The sequence below is a fragment of the Ochotona curzoniae genome, unplaced genomic scaffold (genome assembly GCF_017591425.1).
Source record: "Ochotona curzoniae isolate NIBS_2020 unplaced genomic scaffold, NIBS_Ocur_1.0 scaffold_2453, whole genome shotgun sequence".
NCBI lineage: Eukaryota > Metazoa > Chordata > Mammalia > Lagomorpha > Ochotonidae > Ochotona > Ochotona curzoniae.
In genome coordinates this window covers 6,110,953-6,133,556 of record NW_024467094.1, presented here as the reverse complement: position 1 = coordinate 6,133,556, position 22,604 = coordinate 6,110,953, and the positions used below count along the sequence as shown (strand labels likewise).

Sequence of the window (22,604 nt, the reverse complement as noted above, 5' to 3'; positions counted from 1 at the left end):
CCCACGTTAAGAGACCCAAGTTGAGATCTAAGCCTCGTGGATTGGCCCTGCCCCAGTTATTATGGGCATTTGGACAATGACCCAGTCTATGAGAGCTCTCTCTCTCTCTGTTGTCTCTTCAATAAATTAAAGAAGAGAAGGAGGAGAAATGAAAATCTGTTCATCTGCAGCAGGCTGATTTTTAAGTTGATGATTCTGCATGGTTTTTGGATGATGCTATAGACATCCTGGTGGCTTTTGGCAAACTACAGGTCCCTACCGCTGTGCCCATGTGGCCATGGGAGCTGATGGGCGAGCTGGATCGGAAGCGACAAACAGCCAGGGCTCAAACTGGGTGTGCCTGTAGGATGCCAGCATTACAGGTGGCAACTTGATCACTGTACAACACCAGCCCCTAGCCTGTCTTCTGGTTAGTTCTGCCTTCCTGCCAGTATTGGAAGTGCCCTGGTATCTATGGAAGGAAGACACAACACTCAACAGGAGAACTCAGATTCTTGCCTTTGGAAGCCCCAAATACCTGATTTGACCTGGAAAACCCTGGAAAACCAGGGACTTAGGCGGAGGCTTAGAGAGCTGTCGCATCGTGGGGCCGGATACCTCTGAGATGGAGCTTTCTTTAGGATTCTCCAGTGCCAGGGCCACCCACCCAGTATGCCCACCAGTCCAGAATGCACAGATTCAGTTAGTCATGGATGGAAAACACTTAAGAGGAAAAAAAAAAAAAAACTGGCGTCTTCCCTAAAGGTGCTTGAGCTTCCCCCACTTCTTTGCCCTCAATAACATCCCTGTAACATTCACATGGGACTATTTAAAGCATATGCAAGGGCACCCGTCGGCTATACACAAACACTGCCCCACTCTGTGTGTAAGGGACTGCAGCGTTTCTGAGAATGCTGAATGTTCTGCAGGGTTTTGGGAGCCACTCGCCTCCCTGGGTGCTGGGGGCCAACTGCCCCCTCTCCAACTCTGGTGTTCTGGGGGGCTTCAGGTGCTCAATCAATCACAGAGTTCAGCAGGCTCCCCGCTGTGGCAGCCTGCGTCTCCTGGTCATGCCCTCAGCATCCGTCACGCAGGTGCCTGATGGGTCAGGGGCCCTCGGGGCTTGCCTGCGAGAGGATGGACGCGGCAGTTACTCCTACTGCAGCTGAAAGGCCGCGTAGCCACTGATGGTCTCCGTGTCTCTTACAGGAGGATTGGAGGCCAGGCCTTGGAGTCGAGGCACCTACACCAGGAGCACCAGCGTGAAGACGCCTGCCGCCTCCCGGACCAAGCACGGGCCCTTCAAGACCATGCCTCTCCGATGGTCCTTCGGGCAGAGAGAGAAGCGAGCAGGGACCTCAGCTGAGCTGGTCGAGTACCTGGAGTCCAGACGCCGGCCTCGGTCCACCAGCCAGTCCATCGTGCCGCTGCTAACTGGCGCTGCTGGCGGGGACGAGAAGTCAGCCTCGCCCCGATCCAATGGCACCCTTTCTGTCGAAGCCAGCGAGAAGGGTCTGCCCCTGGTGCCCTGTCCCCCGGGTCATCCCTGTCCAGATCCAATCCCTGCCAACACAGCAAGGAGACTAAAGGAGAACGTGAGTCAGGACATTAGACTCCCCAGAAAGTTTGATCTGCCGCTCCCCGTCATGCCCTCCATGGAGACGGAGAGACCGGCCAGGCCCGAGGGCCAGAGGAGCGCCAACTGGAAGGGGAGTGGCCACATGCGGAGCCACAGTAGCCCTTCCTCTCCCTCTGGGACACTGTCCCGAAACAGCAGGGATCCCACTGCCAAAGCCAGGGCGACTGCCACGGGGGACTCGGAGCGGGATAGAGTCCCTCAGGGGACACTCACCCTACTGAGGTCTGTGTTTTGGAAGAAGGAGACGAGGAAGATGCACAAAGAAGAGGGCTCCCCGCCCCCAGGGAGTGGCAGGCTGAGCCCCGCCACTGCCACCCTGGATCAGCAGGCTGGAGGCTCGTCCCCTGCCCTCAGGGTCCAGGAGAGCCTAGCCAGGGACGTCCAGTCTGCGCCCAGCTCACTCCACCTCCCTCGCAAGACCAGCAGGCCTCCCGTGAGAGGTGGCGCCCTGGGTGTGGCACACAGGCTTGTCCCTGGGGAGCAGACCCCCTGTGGCACCTTGCAGAAGGTCAAGTATCACACCCTTTCCTTAGGGCGGAAGAAGACCTTGCCCGAGTCCAGCTTCTGATGGCAGTTGCTATGTTTTCCCTGAAGCTGGCTGCCTTGGGCCTGGGCATGCGGCAGGTGTAGCAGCCCTTATTGTGGGTGGATTTTCAGGAAGCCAGCTGTCTTGTGATCCCTGGGGGGCGGGGGGTGAACAAAACTTTTTTTGATCTCAGATACTCAGACTTGCAAACACCTGATGTCCAAATCAACCAATGTCGGTATACTTTCCTGTATTACTGGGTGCTTTGATAACAGTCTGGCCACTAGGGGGTAGCATTGGGTCAGCATTCCCATATCTTGGCCAGAATTGATGTTTTGTTGAAGTGATTCCTGGGCCAGCGTTAACTGTACTGAACAAAGATTTGTGTGCTGGCAAACCTTAGGGCGTAGCTCTTAAAGCGAGCCTAGTTAATAAGAATCTTCCACGTCATGTCAAATATTGATATAGACTAATAATCTTTTGTTTTTAGTGGTGGACTCAGAAGGGAAATCTTTTCCTTCAAATGTTCCTCTGGGACTTTAAAGATGCCAAAGAGAGAGAGAGAGAGAGGAGTGAAAGAGTAATCATGATGAAAAGACAAGAGAGGCAGAGAAAAGGGAGAGAGTTGGAAAAATGATGGAGATTTTAGAAGAGAATTTAATATATAACCTTATTAAAGTTTTTTCGAGGTATTTTAAAAAGATAACTATTTTGATACTTAAGGGGGGGGAAGGTGTTTTGTTTTTTTTATTTAAGTATGGAATCTGTGTATAATTTTAATAAAGTCCTGGGAGTGAAACACGTGCTTGGGTGTCTTGAGTGATCGCTGTGGCCAAAGGAACTAGTTGCAGTTCTGCTGTGTGAACTTGGCTGATGGCCGTAGCGGTGAGCCAGCTGTGCGCGCCGAGGCGTCCCAGCTTCCTTCTGTGTTGGCATGGTCTGATGTCGGACAGCCAGCCTCCGGAGGCAGAAGGGGCCCAGAGACCCGAGGAGGAAGCGAACAGGTGCAGGATCGCACAAAGCATGATTTCCTGGGAGGACTTGGCCAGGACAGAAGTTTGTTTTTGTCTCTCTCGCTTTCTTTTTTTAAGCAGTTTGGTCTGTGAGACAGTGGGTCCATGTGCCACAAGGCAGGAAGAAAAGTGTTCTCCAGTCCAGGCCGAGTAAATGGAAGAGAACTGGACTTCTCAAGAAATACATTCATAAGAGACCACGAACCAGTTTGCCCCAGCACAGGGTTTGTGTTGCCCTCTAGTACTGCCTACAGGGCACCTGAGCTGTGCCATCTGAGCTGGCAGTATATCCAGGATGGCTGCTCTGCCTCCAGCTGAATTACGTATTGTGTTCTATTCATTTCTTATTTTGTTATTAGTTATTTTTTTTGAAAGGCAGAGAGACAAAGATCTTCCATCTGTGGGTTCATTCCCCAAATGGCCACAACAGCTGGAGCTGAGCTCATCCAAAGTGAAGAGCCAAGAACGTCTTTCGAGTCTCCCCTGTGGGTGCATTTGTCCAAGTACTTGGGCCATCCTCCACTCCTTTCCCAGGACACAAGCAGTGCCCATATGGCATGCTGGCACTTGAAGGTGGAGGATTAGCTTGTTGAGAGCCACGCACTAGCCCCCAGGTGTGTGTTCTAAAGAACTCTTTGCATTTGCAAGGATCTGCGCCTTGGGGCCTGCCTTCATGCACTGTCCGTTGACCGTCCTCTGGCGGGAGCATTTCCTTGTCATTGCCCATTTTCTATCAACTTCCCTGCTGGTGGGATCACGTGTTCAAGGCCTGACCCCAAGAACTAAGCCTTTGCACACACAGAACAGGACTGCTTGGGCAATAAAAAAGGACGGTCTGACCAGTGATGAGAAGCTAGAAGGAACTGAGTTTCATAAGGCAGAGGACCCAGTCTCCTGAGCCCAGAGGATGCTGGACACGTGTGCTGGTGTCTCAGGAGTCTCTCAGCTGTATGGCAGACGCAGCGGCCCAGCTCTTCTGACGACTCTCTGTATGCATGAGTTTTGAAAAAAAAAATTTCTCCCCAAGTAAATTCATCTCTTAGAACTGAGAATATTTTGTTGTGAACTTGTGGGAGTACCCTGATGTTCTTTGTTCTGGTCCTGGCTAGGGGAACAGGGTACCTGCGAGGTTGAACTTTGTCCCTGCTTGCTGGCGCTCTCAGGAATCCAGTCTACTTCATTTTCAGCAGTACATTCAGAGCCACGTGCCAGGTCCAGGCTCTTGGCCTTGAACCAATGTCTCACTTCTGCATCCGTGTTGGGCATTGTCTCATCTGTGTGTGCATCTGCTCAAAGGGCAAGTAAGACTTTAGACTAAACCATAGTGGAAACGGACAAAGGAAGGGGCAAATGTAAGCCAGCGTGTAAAGGCTCCTGTTAGAAGAGCAAGTAAAAGGCATGACTTTCATTGACCAAATTGTTAGGTTTTCACGCGATGAGCCAGTACACACCTGGGTCCTGCTGAAGGGCATGCGGGAGAGAGTTCATGGCTGGGTGGGCAGTCAGCACAGCCCACCAGGGTCCATCACTCCTCTGCCGGTTCGCTTTGTTTTGCCTAAGTGCTGCTCACTCTCCCAGCCCTCACTCGCCCTTTGAGCCTCTCCCTCCGAGTTCAGATCCAGCCGTCATCACAGGGCCTGCACGTTGGCAGGATATCATGGTCAGCCTCTGTCTAACCGGCTTTCTATTTTCATTTCTAGGAACATGGTGAGCCGCTGGGAGGGAGTCTGGATAAGCAGGAGGGGCTTGGCCACACTGCTGGGCGCAGGGCCGACTCTGAAGGGCAGAGGGGTGAAACGCGGTGACTGAGCTCCTAGGAGGTGGTGGTGGAGTCCCCAGAGAGATGTGGCTCTTCCTGTGTTTTGGAGTCCAGTCACATTTTTAACTGGATTGAAATGCTTAGCAGCTTCGAATGCATGTGCAGCGCACTCAGCTGGCCTGGCATCGTCATGGGGGTGATGCTATAGACAGAAGAAGGGTGTGGGATGCTTCGGTATACTCCAGGCCAGAACTTTGCTAACCCCTGGACATCTACCAGGAGCCTGGGCTGAGGTAGAGCTGGGCCCCTTTCTGATGGGTGGAACTCCAAGAGAGGCCATTTCCCAACAACCCTGCAGGCCAGGACAGGGCATGGGCACACAGGGTCCTTCCCTCACCCTGCTACCGGCCCGATGCCCTGGGTCACTGCTCGCTGAATGTAACTGGGAAATGAGGGCTTCTTCGCCAAGACGCCCCGGGGATGAGTCACTCTCTAGCTCTAGGAGGGCTGCTCAGCATGAGTCATTTGGGCTGTCCTGCCTCATCAGGAGGTGTCTGCGGTAGCCATGTCCTGGGGAGGACAACAGGGGGTCATGGGTAATCTCCAGTGCCAAAAACCCACAAGGCTGGTCCATCCCACAGTGCCAGGACCCACCCCCAGCAAAGAACTGTCCAGCCCTAACGTCACTCGTTCCAGAGCTGAACACACGTGTGTACACTTGGCTTCATGTCTTTCCTAATTTACTGGCTTTTTTTTTTTAAATCAGTATTTTCCCTTAAAAATAAATCACGGGCCTGGCACAATGGCTCAATGGGTAAATCTCAGCTTGCAAGCAGCAGGATCCCATATGGGCACTGGGTCATGTCCTAGCTACTGCACTTCCATTCAGCTCCCTGCTTACGGCCTGGAGTCACAGTGGAGAATGGCCCAAGGCCCTGGGACCCTGCACCTGCATGGGAGACTAGAAGAAGCTCCTGGCTTCTGGCTTCGGATTGGCTCAGCTCTGGCTGTTGTGGCTGCTTGGGGAGTGAACCAGCAGACACAAGATCCCTCTCTGTCTCTCCTTCTCTCCATAAATCTGATCTGCCTGGCTCAGAAGCGCAGCAGTCAAGACTTTAACCGGTGCTCCAGTATGGGATGCTGTGTCATCAGCAGTGGCTTAACCCTCTGGGTCGGAATGTTGGCCCGGAAACAGTATTTTTATGATAGAAGGCACTTCCTGAAGATGAGTAGTGTCCTGTGTGAAGGTTTCAGGGCAACTTCAAGAACAGGAGCCTGTTCTCAGCGGGCATACAGCACCGTGAGCCTGCTTCCGAGCTGTGGCACTCAGGTTTCCATCACAGAGCTCCCTGTCTGTCTTTCTGCCGAAAGCCTCGGGAATTGGTGAGACCCAGAGGCCTAGGGGGGAGGCTGGTACCCCCTCTGTGTTTACCTGAAAGCATCAAAGTGAGTTACAGGAGAGGGGAGTTATAGAGAGGGCTGGTCTCAAATTGGACAAGCCTCCCACACAGCCTTGTACACACACACAGAGGTCATCCCATGTTCTTGACTCAGAGGGCCTGGGTAAAAGCTCGCGTTCCTGACAAGGTCCATATACAAGGATCCCTGGGGTCTCAAGTCCAGCCAGACTGGATAGCAGGGATGGAGTTCGGACTCCCTGCCCTGCCCTGGCCCAGCCCTCGCTGTTGCAGGCATTTAGGGATGTGGACCAAGCAAGTGGAAGAGTTCCGTCTCTTCCAAATCAACAAATAAATAAAACAAGTGGATGGAAGACCTCACTTTTTCTCCTTCTCTTTGTAACTCTACCTTTAAGAATAAACATCTCTGTAGCATCTGGGCCATGGTAGGTAATTACGCAGGCCTGTTAAAATGAGTGCATTAATCAAAGCTATTCTTAGGGAAGCGTCGAGTGAGTGTCGTCACTGTTTGGGCTGATGGCCAAAGAAGAACTTTGGTTATGTGTTCATGCCGCTGCAGGGGAGGGGAAAGAAATAGTGATAAAATGGGGTTGGAGCCACACTGACATCTGGTGGCCATTTCTTACATTGCAGGGCATGTTCCTTAACATGTTTTCCCTGGGTTTCCCTGCAAGGCTGTGCGTGTTTTCAATTCTAGATGAGATATTCCATCTTGAAAGGACAACGGGCCTGAGGAAAAGAATGATAAAGAGCATCCAGACAGGGGTATACCACAGTCCAGGGACAGGAAATATGGCTGGGGCTCCGGGGTGCCCAGGAGCGCCTGCTGCATTCTGATGCTCTCTGCCAGCCCTGCTCACATGGGAGAGTCCTGCTCCTCGTGGACTCTCCTGGGCAGCCCCTGGGGTCTGGCGTCCTCCAGCCTTGGAGTCTGCCCTCTCCCAGGATGTGGCTCTGTTAGCGTGGAAGCTTCCAGGAGCTGTTTCCTTCCTCAGGTCAATGACCTTCATATTGCCACGCACTTGCAACCAGGCAGGTAAGGAGACCGTGGCTTGGAGCTGGGCCATGATCAAAGTCCCCCTGGAGCTGGGCTCTGCTGAGTCTGCAGGACTGGTGCCTGAGAAGCCTGGCTCCAACCCCTCCTGTCCCTGTCCCAAAGCTTGCATCTGGCCCTCCAGCCACCAGCTGGGTGTCACCCACTCTCCTCCTGCTGCTGCTGCTGCTGCTGCTGGGGCCCCACCAGCCCTGGTTTCATTTCTGATGTGCCTGAGCTGCTCCTGCATCCTGCAGCCATTGGTCTGGTCTTCTTGGATGGTGGAATGCGTCTGGCCTAATTGTAAAGCTATGCTTGCTGGGAGTCCGACAGAGTGTGGATTGGTTTCCCTGTTGTGGCCTGACCTAGGGGTCTCCAGAAATGGCCTCAGATCTGAGCACCGCGTTAGGGCCCCTCTCATGCCCAAGATAGAGAGAGTCTCTTTACTGCCCAGGGCCCGCCCCAGCTGCTGCTCAGTGCCCATGTCCTGGTGCTGGGAGTGCGCTGGGCTCCGGGCTGAGCCTCGGGTCCTGGGCAGGCTCCTGCTTCAGTGGAGGTTTATCTTTGTGCAGATGTGCACCTGTTGAATACCAAACTCACAAATGACTTGGCTTCAGAGTGACCTTAAGGTCGGAGTCAGCAGTTTGTGTCTACACAGACACACATACCCCACATCTTCCAAGTGCCCAAGAGGCAGGTATTCGTCTATATGAAGAAAATTAAAAGTGGCTGACTCCCCAGCAGGTGTGAGAACAAAGGCCGTGGGTTTAAGCGCACGTGTAGCTCAGAGGAGGAGGTAGACAGCTGGGAGTTGCTGGATGCCTGAGCCCAGATGCTCTTAGCATTTGCTGCACCTGCAGAATCGACCATGAATCAGAAAAGCCCCTCCAGCTATGCCTGGGCCCAGCTCTAGCTGAGAGAATCAGCCTCTGGGACAAAGACTGCCAGGCAGGGGTGTTAGGCACACAGCTCTGCGGGATACGGGGTGAGGGAGCCACTAGGATGCAGGAATGTGTCATTTAGACTCAAATAAGAGATGGCTAAATAAATAATAATTAATTATACATGAATAGTTAGCCTATAGTGTTTGCCATGACTGTTAAGGGTATGTTTCTGAGCACAATCACATTGATATGGTACTATACTAACATGCAATGCACTTTCATATGACTCCCATGTAGCAAATATCATTAATATGCACAAATTATAATACTCGAGTGTGGACCATTTGTGATGACTCATAGCAGTTTCAAACATTAGTAATTATCATTGTTTAAGTGCAATGAAAACAAAAGTTTCAATATCTCAGTTCTCACAGCCCAGGATGGCTGGCGGCTGCCATACTGGACAAGGCAGGTGGGAATGGACCACCCCTAGGACACCTGGAAAGTGTCTGAGAGACACACCTGCTGAGACCTGCCTGAGGAGTGCGCACCCATTCCACCAGGTCGATGCTTCACTCAGCCCCCTGAATTACTCTGTGTTCCGTTTCTACCTTACCTGTACCCAGAAATGCCCCCCTTATAACTAGCCAGAAGTCCTCCTCTCAGCAGCTCCTTCTCCTGCCGGGCCCCTCCCCATCTCTGAAGGTGCTGGCAGCCAGTCACCTCCTAAGGAAAGTCACCTGCAAACTCCTTGCCTACAGCTTACTTCCCTGGCCAAGCCAACGTACACTCACCCGTGCAATAGGGCGATGCTGAATGGCCATCACCGCCTTTGGAACCCAGACTCGATAATGTCAAGGTCATTTTGTCTCCTAGGCCTGGGTTGCCTGTATTCTGCCCCCGAAGAAACCTCAGAAGAATGTTTTCATGGATCCTGTTTAATTCCATCAACACAGGTTACCGGATGCTCCCGTCCTTGGGGTCTGCACTGGGCCACACCAGCATCCCTTTGTGGATGCTGTTTCCAGTCTTGGCTGCTCCATTTACCATCCAGTTTCCTGGGAAAGCAGTGGAAGATGCTTGGGTTTCTGCTACACATGTGGGAGACCCAAATGGGGCTCCTGGCTCTTGACATCAGCTGCCCTGAGCCCTGGCCATTGAGGCCATTTGCGGGGCGAACCAGTGGATGGAAGACTCTCTGGCTGTCTTTCAAATATACATATATATATTTCAGCTTCCATCCTTTCCATGGCTGGCCAGTGACCTAGGCAAATCGAAGTAGTTTTCTGAATGAGCAGTGTGGTGTGTGTACATGTTTGTGTTTTTACATGTTCACATGTGGGACGTCTATTTCTCCCTGCAGACTCACACTACCCAGCCAAGAAACTTCTGGAAGGTGTGCCCGGTCCATGCTGAGCGGGAGACACCTACGGCAGCCGCCCGTGGAGGCAAAGACGAGAGAACGCTGCTGCTGAGCATGCCCTTTATTGTGGCCCAGGGTCGCCCCACGCCGCCGCAGTCAGCCCTCCTCGGGGACAGTGAGCTTCTCCTTGACCCCACAGGCCACCACAGCGAAGAAGAACTCGGGGAAGAAGGTGCGGATGTACACGGCCACCTTGGGGATGGGGTTGGCCAGCAGCACCTCCTGCTTCTTCCGCCGCACCGTGCGCATCACCTCCTCCGCCACGTCCTCCGGGTGCACACCGTAGGTTAGCTTCCTGGAAAAGACTGGACAGACGGAAGGGGAGGTGGCATGCAGCAGCGAGGGGGGTAGAGGGGAGCCTGTGGCCGCAGCTGGCCACGGGCAGACACTCCATCCCTCGGCAGGTCTCCCTCATCTACAGCCCGGGGCCCCCTTTCCTTCTTGGTAGGGCGGTTAGGAGTGGGAAGGTGCCGGATGCCAGGTAATGCATCATTGTGAAAGCTGTAATCGTCCACCACACTCACTGGCTGCCTCCCAGCTGGGCTCCCCAGGGTAGCCATGTTAACCCTGACCTTCAGAGGATGCTCTGATAGCAAGTACTTGTGTGGAGCACTCTCTGGGCGCTGGTGGGTGTTCCTAACCCTGTCTGAGCTGGGACCTTGAGCTCTTCCCAGGAACTCTGAGGAGGCGTGCATTACTGGCATGCCCCATCTTCTGACAGGGAAACTGAGGCAAGGAGTGAGCAAAGATGAGGATCACCCTGTATCATCATCTGGCGTTTGGTAGAGGCAAGCTTTGGGATGTGGGGTTGCTGCTTTCTTGAGAAGAGGGTTCAGGAGGCTTCTTTAAGACCAAGTCCTGGCTGCCAAGTCCCAGCTAAGGAAACAGACCCAGAGACCTCCCTCCCTCCACCCCCAGGCCCTTGGTGAGGGTTCGTGGGTGCCCAGGGACCCAGTTCAGGGACAGGTTGCAGGTGGTGCGATTCTGGTTCTCGCCTGGATTCGAGCCTCTAGCCTTGCTGAAGCCCGCTGCCTGGGGGTCCCTGTTATCGCACAGCCCCACCCTGGCCTCCCTCCACTGAAAGCTCACATTTCCAAAGGGAGGCCTCCCAGTTCCCAGGCTTGGGATGGAGGCGATAGGAGCGGATGTAAGTGGGGCTCACGGTGCTGACCACGACGTCGTATTCCTCAACCTCGGCACGAAGGCAATCGAAGAATCCCAGGGCGGCGTGCTTGGAGGCAGCATCTGTGAGAACAAGACTGTCAGCAGACTCCAAAAGCAGGAGACACACATGATGAGAAAAAGGCCCTGTCTGCCGGGGGCCTGAGCATACATGTTAACTCACAAATGAGGCCCAAAGACAGCAGCAAGTTACAGCGGGATGTGATCCGTCAGCCGAAAGGAAAGTTGGGAAGGTGGTCCTTTCTCAAAACGCCTTAGCATCCTTTCCCGTTTTCACCCAAAAGCAGCACTTTGTGGCTTCTCTTTGGCATATCCAAACTGCCAACATCACAGCGAAAGTGCCACCGTGAAGATAAGGGCTCCTCCCAAAGAAGCATGGTTGAGTGAATAGCTAAGACATTCGTGTGGGGACTGTGTACCCCAATTCCTCCAGTGCAGAGGTGCCAGACCACAGCTGATGGAGAGGGGGTTGAGGTGCAGCCTCCTTGGGGGGCCTAGTGCTTGGTGCCATGTTGAGGACTTATTCCAAGGAAATCGGTGGCTCTGTCCTCTATGGGTCGGATGCCACAGGACCCACGGCAGTTGCTCACACCTCACCGTGTGACCAACACTTGACATTCCACTTGCCTGTTCAGTGAACAAAAGCAGGGGGGCCTGGAAAGTGAAGAGTCATCCAGCTCCCAAAAATAATGTGTATGGAAAGTTTTAAAATAGAAGGGATGGTAGGGGGTTCCTGGTAGACTGGGGATGAGGGGAGATGGGTAACGTGGCCAGGACTGCTAGGTTCAGGCCAAGTTCTGTTCTTCCCTTTCTTCCTGAGCTGAAGCTGGACTGCACTTCCCAGCATCCTTTGCAGCAAACAGTGATGAATCTCCTCCGAACAGGATGTGAGCTGGCACAATTTGGGGCTGCCTGTGTAGATTGAGGCTTGAGTTGGTCAGCCTCTTCTGTCTCCTTGCCAGCCAGAACCCGGAACAAGAGGGGAGGCCACCTTGGAGCCCTCATGGAGTCAGATGAAGTCAGGGCAATGACGTGGCTTGACTCGGGCCTCTCAATGACAAGAGGCACTGTGACACCCCCTGAGCCGAGCCATCCTGGTTAGTACAGGTACAGGAAGGAATGACACCATTTCCTCATTCTGTCACGTTCTTAAAGCAACATAAGTTTTAACTAACTCATGCAGATCAAAAAGGAAATACTTGTATTCGAATGAGTTGCACCTGCCCCTTGTCTTTTTATCAAAGTCCTTATTCTCAGTGTGACCCTATTTGGAGACAGGGTCTTGGAAAAAGTGATTGCAATGAAAGGACTGCAAGGAGGTCATTAGCTTAGCATGGACCCTAATCCAATCTCTTAAATGTCCATTCAGGAAGAGGGAATGTTCACAGAGAGAGAGAGAGAGAGAGAAACCAAGCAGGGACACAACAAGACGTGGGCTGTCTACAAGGGACTTTGGAAGAAGCCAACTCTGCTGCCAGCTTGGCCGTGAACTTCAGCCTATAGATGGTGAGAAAGAACCATCCCTCTCCCACAGGGTACGTGCCCATTTTTCTTCCCTTCCTTCTTCCCACCCTTCTCTCCATCAAACATTTTCTGAGCTTCTGTTTTGCACCGTGATCTATAATGCAGTGCATTCAACAAACTTCCTGCCTGCCCACCCAGAACCTACTGCATGGGAGGTCTCCAGAATTCCTGCCCCCCCGCCACCCATTGGATCCCTTGAGCCCAAAATCTCTCTCCTCCTTGGACTGTTTAAAGGATGTTCAGCTTTGCAGCTCTGGCTCCCCTGGAATTTTCCGTTCTGCTTTCCCCTTTCTGCATGCTGCAACATCTCCAGTCCTCTCCCATTTTGCAATGCACACGCGTCCTCTCTCCCAAGTGTAATCTTTTCTGCCCCTCAAGTGTGTGTTTGGAAGGAGCATTCTAGCCGGGGTTGTGCTTCTGGGTTAGGAACATAACCTGCATCTGACACTGATGTATTCAACCAGTGCACATCCTGCCCACCTGCAGGCCTGAGGGCTTGGGAGCACAAGGGGCCCTAGCATGTCTCAGCCCCTCGCTCTGTGACTTGCACACCATGTAGGTGCTCGAAAGACTGAAGGTGTGAATGCAAAACCCAGCAGCTCATCTCCCGATGCCCTCCTTCCTTGGGGTTGTGTGCTCCATCATAGACCTGGCCACTCCTGTCTTAGCACGCAAGTCATGCAGCACGAGCTGTAGCACTATTGTCTTGGCAACTTACAGGCTGTGCGGAACGGAATTCCGAATTTCCCCTGGATGTTGTTCACTAACACAATCTGGCCTGTTCTGCGGGAGATCATGTTGGGAAGCAGAACTAGAAAACACAATGAATCATGGTTAGGAAGCTGAGACCAAGTCAGGCAGTAGTGGGCAGACCGTTTCCCCACCAGGCCTGCTATCACATGGCTTCATCTGGATGAGACTGCGGCAGGGCAGTTGTGGGGCGAGACCCCAGGTCACTGAACCCAGCACACTCAAGGAGTAGGCTGGGCTCTGCTGCCACATGGCTGGGTGTTTTCATTTATTTTAAAATTCGATGCACTTATTGAAGAAGCAGAGATTGAGAGTGCAGTCCTGTCCCCTTGTTCATTTCTGCCACACTAGCCAAGCCAAAGCTGGGAACCGGGAATTCCATTAAAAGTTTCCCACAGGGAAGAGAGGAATTCAAGTACTTGATTCACCGATTGAGTCAGGGTCTGGAGTAGCAGGAACTAGAGTCAAGAGCTGGGCTTAGGTATTAAAAACCAGGGTACTGGGGCCAGACCTGGGGCTCAACTGACTAATCCTTTATCTCCAAGTGCTAGAATCCCAAATGGACACAATTTGTGTCCCAGGTGCTCCAATTCCCATTCAGCTCCCTACATATGGCCTGGGAAAATAGCATAAGATGGCCTAGGGGACCCGGCATGGCAGCCTAGTGGCTAAAGTCCTTGCCATGCACGCACCAGGATCCTATATGGCCGCCAGTTCATGTCCTGGCAGCCCTGCTTCCCATCCAGCTCCCTGCTCATGGCCTGGGAAAGCAGTCAAAGACGGCCCAAAGCTTTGAGACCCTACATCTATGTGGGAGCATGGGAGACCTGGGAGAAGCTGCTGGCTCCTGGCTCCTGGCTCCTGGCTTCGGATTGGCTCATCTCCAGCTGTTGTGACCCCTTGGGAAGTGAATCAGCGGATGGAAGATCTTTCTGTCTCTCTTCCTCTCTGTATGTCTGACTTTCCAATAAAAATAAATAGATAAATAAATAAATAAATAAATCTTTAAAAATATATGTGTATATGTATGTATGTATAAAGATGGCCCAGGGCCTTGGGATCCCGCACCCACATGGGAGACCTGGAAGAAACTCCTGGCTTCAGAACACTTTAGTTCCAACCATTGTGGCCATTTGGGGAGTGAATCAATGGATGGAAGATCTTTTTCTCTGTCTCTCCTTCTCTGTAAAGCTGCCTTTCCAAAATAAATAAATAAATAATAAATAAGTCTTAAAGAAAAAAAAAGGAAAAATAATGAACAGAAAAGAACAGCAAGCTGAGGCACTCTGACACACAACGTGCGTGTCTGAACCGCTGTGCTGAACACCTGCCCCCTGGGTGATTGTAGATGACTCTGTTATGTGTGTGACATGACACTGATTTGACAGTAGGAAAGGTATTTCCTTTTCGGTTCTATTTTCTCCGGGAGGAAGTCTCATGTGCGTTCTGGGATTTCTTTCACTGGGAGAGGAGAAGTTGGGCTTTTTCAGGCTGCCTGGAACTGACTGAGCATGAAAGGCATTTTGAATGTCTGTTGGGATTATACACCTTTCTTCCTGAGATGTAGTTAATGTGAAAATGAAGAAAGCTGGAGCAAGACATCAGAATTCAGGTGGAGTGGAGGCAGGGCAAAAAGGGAAAGAGTACTTTGAAAGCTCAACTTTCAGAGTGGGCAGTTGAGTTCCAGGTGCTTTGTGTTACAGAGGGGATAAACTGAGGATCAGGACTCTGGTCCCTTAGCAAGGGAGAGGTCTCTGTGGGACGGATCAGGCTTGACCCTTTCCAACCCACTAGTTGTATTCTCCACGCTGGTGCCTGTGCACAGTGCCAGACCAAGCTTGGTGAGTGATGCAGTAATGCCAGACTGCTGGGTGTGGCACAAGGAGTGGCTGGAGGGAACTGCTCTCTTTTGTGCATCACCCAAGACTCAATTTTATGGTCATTGTCAGCCTCATCCTTCTAGTCTCTACTACTATACTTGAACTCAGCAGTTGGGGGAAATCTCCACTATGGAGGTGTCTCCAGGGCGCCCCTACAATCATCCCATCCAGAAGTGATTGCTTCGTTTTTTTCTAGTGAGACTTTCTTCCTTTTCTTGAGTGGGGGAGTGACAGAATTCTGGCTCTCTCGTAATTTGGGGGATACACACATTTACCACTTGTTATCTGAGGACAGAATCTTTCCCTGTGGCAACTGTTATGGTTAGGAGATCATTACAAGGTTGACAAAGCCAAATCCGTGCCAAGGATGCAGACAGTGGCCTGCAGGTGTTGCACAGGAGGGGAGCCATGCATGTGAGTGAGAAGGAAGGGGAGATGGCTTGGGCGAGGGAAGGGAGTTCACAGAGAGGGAATTTGGGCAAGAACCAGTATGATACGAAGGCAGCACAAAAAGTTCGTTAAGAAATAAAATTAAAAGATAAATATTTTAGTGCCTCCAATTTTTGAAATCTGTGCCCGGTTTTTGCATAACACACATCTTCCATGAAATTTTTGGTGCCTGGATAACAGGATTGCTTTTGTACTAAGATAAACTTACCTCTTACTTCCCTTTATTCCAGTAATTTTGGGAAATATATACAACCCTCCTCAACTTCCAGGGAACCCCAGAAATCCAAGGAAACATCAAACTCACAAGACCTTTGGTCAAGGTGATGGGACCGAAATAATTGGCATCCATGATCTTTTTGTCGAGCTCCAAAGAAATCTTATAAGCAGGCCCCTTGACCTTCACACTGGCATTGTTGATGAGGATGTCCACGCAGCCATAGCAATCCAAGACTTCTTTGGCCACATCCTGGACACAGCTGATGTCTGAGAAATCCAAAAGGACCAGCTTTGGGGTGAATGTCTGCAGAACCAATAAAAAGAGAGGGTGGGTTGAGAGAGAGTCAACATGTGTGACCTTTGCCTTGTAGACTCTGGAATTCTTCAGTTGAAGAGTCACCCATTTGGAAATCCAAGGCTCACAGAATAGCTACAACATAAATAAATGGATAAGAGAAGAAGGCAGAATGACTCTGAGATGAAGGAGGTTAGAATCCATTCTTGGGGGCAATGACAACAGCAATAAACCCAGACCTGAATAGGCGAAGTAGTAAGGGCACTTTTGGGGCAGGCTCCAGAACAGACACACGCGCACTGCCCTTTGCAGCAGCATCCTTTGGAGACGGTGCACTGGATTCAGTGGTGACATCATTACTTCTGACCCCTCTGATCTCCATGGAATTTTTTCCTGTAGCCACATTGTACTTTTCGACCAAGATCACAGTCTCAGAAACAGTGCTTTTTGGGATGTCTATGGTGTGCTTGCCAGGCCCTGAGTTCAGCCCTAGACACTGGCTGTCATCTAAGACTGTCTAAGGTTGGGGTCAATCAGTGATACGCTGGGGCAAGCACAGTCCCAGCACTCTGAGACACACCCTTGAAGAGCAAGTTCCTTGGTCCCTTGTGTTTGGAAACAGGCTGTTCTCCCAGATGGTCTAGTGAGTGCTCGTCAGCATAGCAAAGGCTCTGGAAAGTCCTGCAGTAAAGAAAACCAAAGCACTGGCTTTGCATTTCCCAAACACGACCTCGCTTTTACTCAGTACTGAATAATAGCTCAAGAAACATATGTGGAAGAATGAGGTATTGTCCTGTTTGATCTCTCTCCTTAACTAGGAAATTGCTCTGGCTATTTTCAAACACCACATCCAAACTCAAGGGTCAGGATTTATTATTATTATTATTTTTCAGATATCCTAAAGTGAACTCTGAAGGTCGTTAGCTACCCAGTGCTCTGGAAAATGCTAGAACTGAAGTGTTTATTTTCAGGGTTGCTCAGTAGCAAGGCTGACCTCACCCCATGGGTACAAAAAAAAGCTGAAGGAAACGGAATGTTTTTTGGGAGAACATAGGAGTTTTTGTTGCAGCAGAATGTGGAAAGAAATGTGGAAGTGTGTCCCGTGAGCCTGTGGCATCCAATGAGTCTGAGCTAATGGGGCCTGCGCTCTGGTATAGGTGATTAACCCTCTGCCCTCAGCGAAAGCATCCCACAGGGCACAGGTTCATGTCCCAGCTGCTCTGCTTCAGATCCAGTTCCTGTTAGTGAGCCCTGGAAAGCATCTGAAGATGGTCCAAGTCCTTTGACCTCTGCATCCAGGTGGGAGACTCTATTATTGTTATAAATGTTCCATTAGCAATGTATATCTGGGAGAATCTCTGCTTTCTGGATTCTCATTGCTCTTACGTAGAATCAGGGTAAAGGCCAGTGGCCAGAGGACACATTTTTGGTGTTGGTGAGCAGTCAGAGCAAGTCAAGCTCTCAGGACCAATCAGGGGGCCGGACTGTTGCCTCGCTTTGCTCCAGATGAACTGCCACATTCCTCTACTAGGTCCACCACGCACTCCTGCACGATGTGTGGAGGCAGGGCAAGGGTGCCCAGAACCACTCATGCCCCCTGCAGGAGTCCTTACCTTGCTGGGGTCGGCCACACTGACCAAGGCATCATACAGATTCTCCAGCCTCTCCCAGTTCTTCCCGCACAGCACCAGTCTGGCCCCACCCATGTGGAACATTCGAGCACATTCTGTGAGGAAAAAGGAAGAGGAGCAGGGTATATGGTGTGAATGGAGCCACTGATGTGGACTACCCCACTTCCCCACCACCAACAAACACCTTTGATGAACTCAGGAATTGCGAGGGTTGACACCCTTTTCCTGGGGGGAAGCAGCAGTCCTCTGTCGTATCATTCTCATTACACACTTTTCCTCATATCAAACAGAAAGATGACCCCATCCACCTGGCCTTTACAGCCCAGCCTTAGAAAGAGCTCAATCCTGGGACTGGTGTGGTGGCTTAGAGTGTTAACACTCTACATGTAGTACCAATATCCCATATGAATACTGGCTCATTTCCCCACTGCTCCACTTCCCATCTAGACCTCTGTTTGTGGCCTGGGAAAGCAGTGGAAGATGGCCCCAAATCTTGTGCCTCTGTACCTGCCTGGGAGACTCAGAAGAAGCTCCTGGATCCTGGCATTGGATTGGCTCTGTTCCAGCCGTTGCAGCCATTGGGGTCATGAACCAGTGAAAGAAAGAACTCTCTTTATCTCTCCTTCTCTGCGAAACTCTACCTTTCTTTCTTTTTTTTTTTTAAATTTATTTTATTTATTGGAAAGTCAGATATACAGAGAGGAGGAGAGACAGAGAGGAAGATCTTCCATCCGATGATTCACTCCCCAAGTGAGTGCAACAGCCGGTGCTATGCCGATCCGAAGCTGGGAACCTGGAACCAGGAACCTCTTCCGGATCTCCTGTGCGGGTGCAGGGTCCCAAGGCTTTAGGCTGTCCTCGACTGCTTTCCCAGGCCACAGTCAGGGAGCTGGATGGGAAGTGGAGCTTCCGGGATTAGAACCGGTGCCCACATGGGATCCCGGCACGCACAAGGCGAGGACTTTAGCCGCTAGGCCACACTGCCGAGCCCAATTCTACCTTTCAAATAAAAATGAAATAAATCTTAAAAAAGATAGCTCAATCCAAACAGACTGGAAACCATGACTACTTTTTTTTCAGACCAAATGCCACCAATTTCCTCTGTATTTTCCCTGTAGATTAATATGTCAGCCAAGAGCCTTTTAAAATTAATATTTTATTAATAATGAATATTTTATTACTTATACTTTCTTAATAATGAAAATTATATAATTATTCAGATTAGTTATACTCTGGACCAATTTCTGAATCCTCAATACAGGACTTTATCAACTGAGCTGGAGTTTGTGGGCACACAGTATTCCCATGCAACAGTCAGCCTAATGCTTCAAAACAACAAAAGCTCTCATAGATTCAGAGAGTTTACTTATAGTGGGAGTTATTAAAAGAGATTAATGCGTATCAGTTCATTTTTTCCCCCAGGAGCTGGAATCATAGCTCAGACTCCCTGGCAGCAAAGTCTGAGATGAGACCTTGGATGGATCCGTGGAGGGGATATACCTCAGAGGTGAGCTACCAGGGAGGGGGGCCTTACACAGGTGCCTGGCAGGGATGTGATCACAGGTGAAGTCTAGCCCAGGTCCCGCTGCAGAGCTGTCCCACCTGAAGGTGAAGGACGAGCCCTTCGCACACCAGATGCAATCTGCCCCTATCAGGTGTGTGTGTAGACCGCGGAGCCCCTGTGCATGGTGATTTCCATTGGCAGAGGTTAAGTCTCCGGGGAAGAGGGTATGTGTGGAGCCATTAGCAGCCAACACTCACCCAGCTGGAGAGTGGATGAAGTGACCAAGCATGAGGATCTGGTTGGGGAGGGGGCACCAATGGCACTCACTCTGGAGTGGTACCCAACCTAGTCAGACCTCCTGGGGACACAGCAGGTGGGAGTGTGGGTCTTCTGGGTGCTGAGTCAGCTTGTGGGTGTGAGATTTTCCTCCTACAGGTCTCAGTAGCCTGATGCAGGTGGAACCAAGAGAGCCGCTTGGGCAGGATGCTTGTCTTGGGTTTGTTAAGAGGAGCATTGTGGGCAAGGGCAATGGTGGATTTGGAGAAAGAGAGAGGGGCTGGACCATGATATGATGTCTTAGCCATGTCAGGGCACGGGAGAAGGCAGACAGGACCCGTATGGAAGACCAGTAGAGAGTAAGGCATGAGTGTTCTAAGGTATGTGTGGAAATACCTGTGCCGGGTACACCTGGGCAAGCAGGGAGAGAAAGCTGTGGTCAGTGAGCCGACACTGCCCCCAGGGAGGTGCAGTGATAACAAAGTCACCTTGAATGACTAGGAACCACAGAGCATCATGTGTGTCTTAGACATGTGTTGGGGGATAGGCAGGAACGGCAGTTGGACAATAGGTTCTGTTGCAGACACAGTGCACACAAGAGGACATGACCCCCATGTTGGCTGAACTGTGGGTGTGTGTAGGGGAAGTGGGAGGGGGGCGGGAGCAGGGAATAAATGTCCTGATCTTGGTCTGGTTGGTTGTTTTCCCCAGGAAGCGACGTGGTCCTGGCCCCTTGCTGCTGTCAGTGTGGTTTGCCCAGGTGCCACGGTGCCAGGAGTGTGTGCTGTGTGCCGTGCATCACCTGGATTAACATCTGCTGACTTTCCCCTTGCCTTGGACTTGGAAAATGGAGCAGTTGTGAACCACCGTCGTCAGCAGCATGTTGCGGCGAGGCATTTATTTAAGGTCACACATGTCCGGCTTCTCAAGTTACTTTTAAATACTTGTACTTGGACAGTAGTTTTTGTTGCTTTGCATTTCTGTCCAGGGTGGGTCAATGAGCTACAGTAAGACCGTAGTCATGACAGACGAGGCCAGATCCCCCTGGAAATGTCACTACGCTCCTGAGATACAGGAAGACACTCTAAAACGTTCATGGAAATATGGAATTAAAAGGAATTAGTGCAAAAAAAGAGAGAAGTCCATGCATAGATTTTTTCCATAGATTTCTTGGTACATTTGCATAAGCTTCTTGAAGAGTTTTTGGTTTTCAAATAACTTTCACCATAATAGACTTTTAATTCGATTTTCATGAACTTTTTGAAACATGCACATTTTTCCCATAATATGGAAAAAGTCAACAGACTTTTTGAAGACTCTTACTATGCATTGGACTCTGTGCACCAAAATACACTTATCCCGAATTCCAGGGACAGTTTGAAATATGCTCATATTCCCGACTTGTACAATGTATGACTACAACAGAATAAGATTTTAAGAACAAATAAATCAGACCATTAAAACCCATATACACATTTTGGCAACAAAGAGAATCACAATAAGATTTTAAAAATTGGCAAGTGTATGGAAGAGTTGAGAAACTCCTGTGGCCAACAGGAACTGATTCCTCTCCCATTCCCCACAAGGGCAGATCCATGGTCAAGTCAAGCATTCACAGATCTCACACCAAGAGAAATCATATCCCAGGCCATTAAATCTCAACCACTCCTGGAAATCACAGACAGCAAGTTCTTGAACCACACTGGAATCAGGCCAGAAAAATACACAGAGGGTACTTTCCAAAGTTTAGAGGAAATGGATCTAAAGGGTTAAGTTTACTTGTGTGCAAAAAATTTTGAAATTCATGCCTATAAGGGATTCTTGCCAAATACAGGACAACGTGTATTATGACATACTATGCATGGATTTAAGTCATTGAGGGGGTGGGGACACCAGAGCAAACTTTTAAGTTCTCTTTCCTGCAAACTTTTGGAAGTGCTATCATAGATGATAACCTATCAAAAATGAATGCCTTTCCTGACCCAGACAGCAGGCGGCTCATTAGATAGACGTGATCTGGGTTCGCTATCTGCCGAGCTTTGAGCTACATGCTGAGGTCAGCTTGTGAACACATCCTCTGCTCACTTACAGGGAATGGAGCAATAGAGAAACACATGAATACGATACAGAATGAGACTGGTGCCGATGGTAGCATGCATATTCAATGAGGGACAAGGGGACACTCCCTCAGGGAGTATGCCAACAAGGAAGGTGGCAAGGAGGGTTGCAGGGAAAGATTGTAAATATCAAAGCTGTCAAGCCAAGTGGGGTGTGTGGCATGCCGGAATGGGCTTCCTCTGACTAATACGCTCCACACAATGACCACTGGCACTGCACTGGTGCTCGCTGCAGCTGGCCTAAAGACTGCCCATCTACAAATACATCTATTCCTCAGAGTGGCATTAGGAGGTGGCATGAGAAATCCCAGACATAGAAGGAAGGCAGCAGCTAGTGGGTGCGAGGGCAAGAACGAAGCCCAGCTCTGGAGTCTAAGCTCACCACCAGTTCTCTGGTCCAGCTGAGGGCTTTGCATGGCAATGTTTCTGGAAACCCATGGGGCAGTTTTGGCTCTTTGACTCTAAATCTGCAACCCCAGGCATTGCGGTCCTTCTTTGTTTATCGGGCCAGCAAGTGGAGCCTCCCAAGGAGAAGGAACTTGCTGGTTGCTGACAGATGCTAAATGTGAACAAGGGAATTGACCCCTCCTCTCGGCTAACACACACGCCACCACCCTCAGGTGTACCCAGCCATGCTCACATAGGAGCACGAAGCCAGCTTACCCTTGCCCAGTTCTGAGATGGCATCGGAGATCACTACCACTTTGTTCTGCACGGCGGACTTGGACCAGAGTTTGGACACCTCCTGATAGATGAAGAGGACGCCGCTGATTCCCAGGAGCAGCAGGGGTAGCATCAGGACAGCCATGGCCCCCATCTTGTCCTGCTTTTAGGAGGCAGAAAGGAGAAACACAGAGAAAAGGGTTGGTTTTGCAAAGACATTCCTGATCGTGACACCCAAGGCTGCAAGAGCTACTCATTGCAAACCCAAAGCCTCCTCTCCTTCTGCAAGCCCAGCTCTGCGCAAACTCCAGCAGGGTGGGAAGGGTGTCCCTTCCGAGGGGAAATCCCAGTGAGCATGCTAATTCCCCCAAAACTCATCAAATAGGAAGTTACTTACTGCGGCTCTGAAAGCAAATGGAATCCAGGGGAGGGTGTCCTCCCA

General features: G+C 50.8%; 2 protein-coding genes across 3 annotated transcripts in view; one reads left to right on the top strand and one right to left on the bottom strand.

Moving 5' to 3' along the window:
- USP43 (ubiquitin specific peptidase 43) overlaps positions 1 to 2,186 on the top strand; it is a 51,047-nt gene extending 48,861 nt beyond the window's left edge. For both annotated transcript variants that reach the window (XM_041000912.1, XM_041000911.1), the window contains exon 15: positions 1,189 to 2,186. In XM_041000912.1, coding sequence (XP_040856846.1) covers positions 1,189 to 2,186 — 998 coding nt within the window. The remainder of the gene's footprint in view (positions 1 to 1,188) is intronic.
- Positions 2,187 to 9,760: 7,574 nt separating this feature from the next.
- On the bottom strand, positions 9,761 to 22,320 carry DHRS7C (dehydrogenase/reductase 7C). The gene is made up of 6 exons (XM_041001269.1): positions 22,163 to 22,320; positions 17,585 to 17,697; positions 15,770 to 15,980; positions 13,099 to 13,191; positions 10,764 to 10,919; positions 9,761 to 9,979 (listed from the first exon to the last, which is right to left on the bottom strand). The coding sequence occupies exons 1-6, from the start codon at positions 22,314 to 22,316 to the stop codon at positions 9,771 to 9,773; spliced, it is 936 nt and encodes a 311-aa protein (XP_040857203.1). The 5' UTR covers positions 22,317 to 22,320; the 3' UTR covers positions 9,761 to 9,770.
- Positions 22,321 to 22,604: the final 284 nt, after the last annotated feature.

What these genes read in the sequence shown, in the direction of transcription:
- DHRS7C (XM_041001269.1), bottom strand. Translation starts at nt 22,316, where the DNA reads ATGGGGGCCATGGCTGTCCTGATGCTACCCCTGCTGCTCCTGGGAATC. An exon ending in CATCTCAGAACTGGGCAAGG is followed by an intron (nt 17,698 to 22,162) that starts GTAAGCTGGCTT and finishes TTTTCCTCACAG; the next exon opens with AATGTGCTCGAATGTTCCAC. An exon ending in TCCCATCACCTTGACCAAAG is followed by an intron (nt 13,192 to 15,769) that starts GTCTTGTGAGTT and finishes TGTGTTTTCTAG; the next exon opens with TTCTGCTTCCCAACATGATC.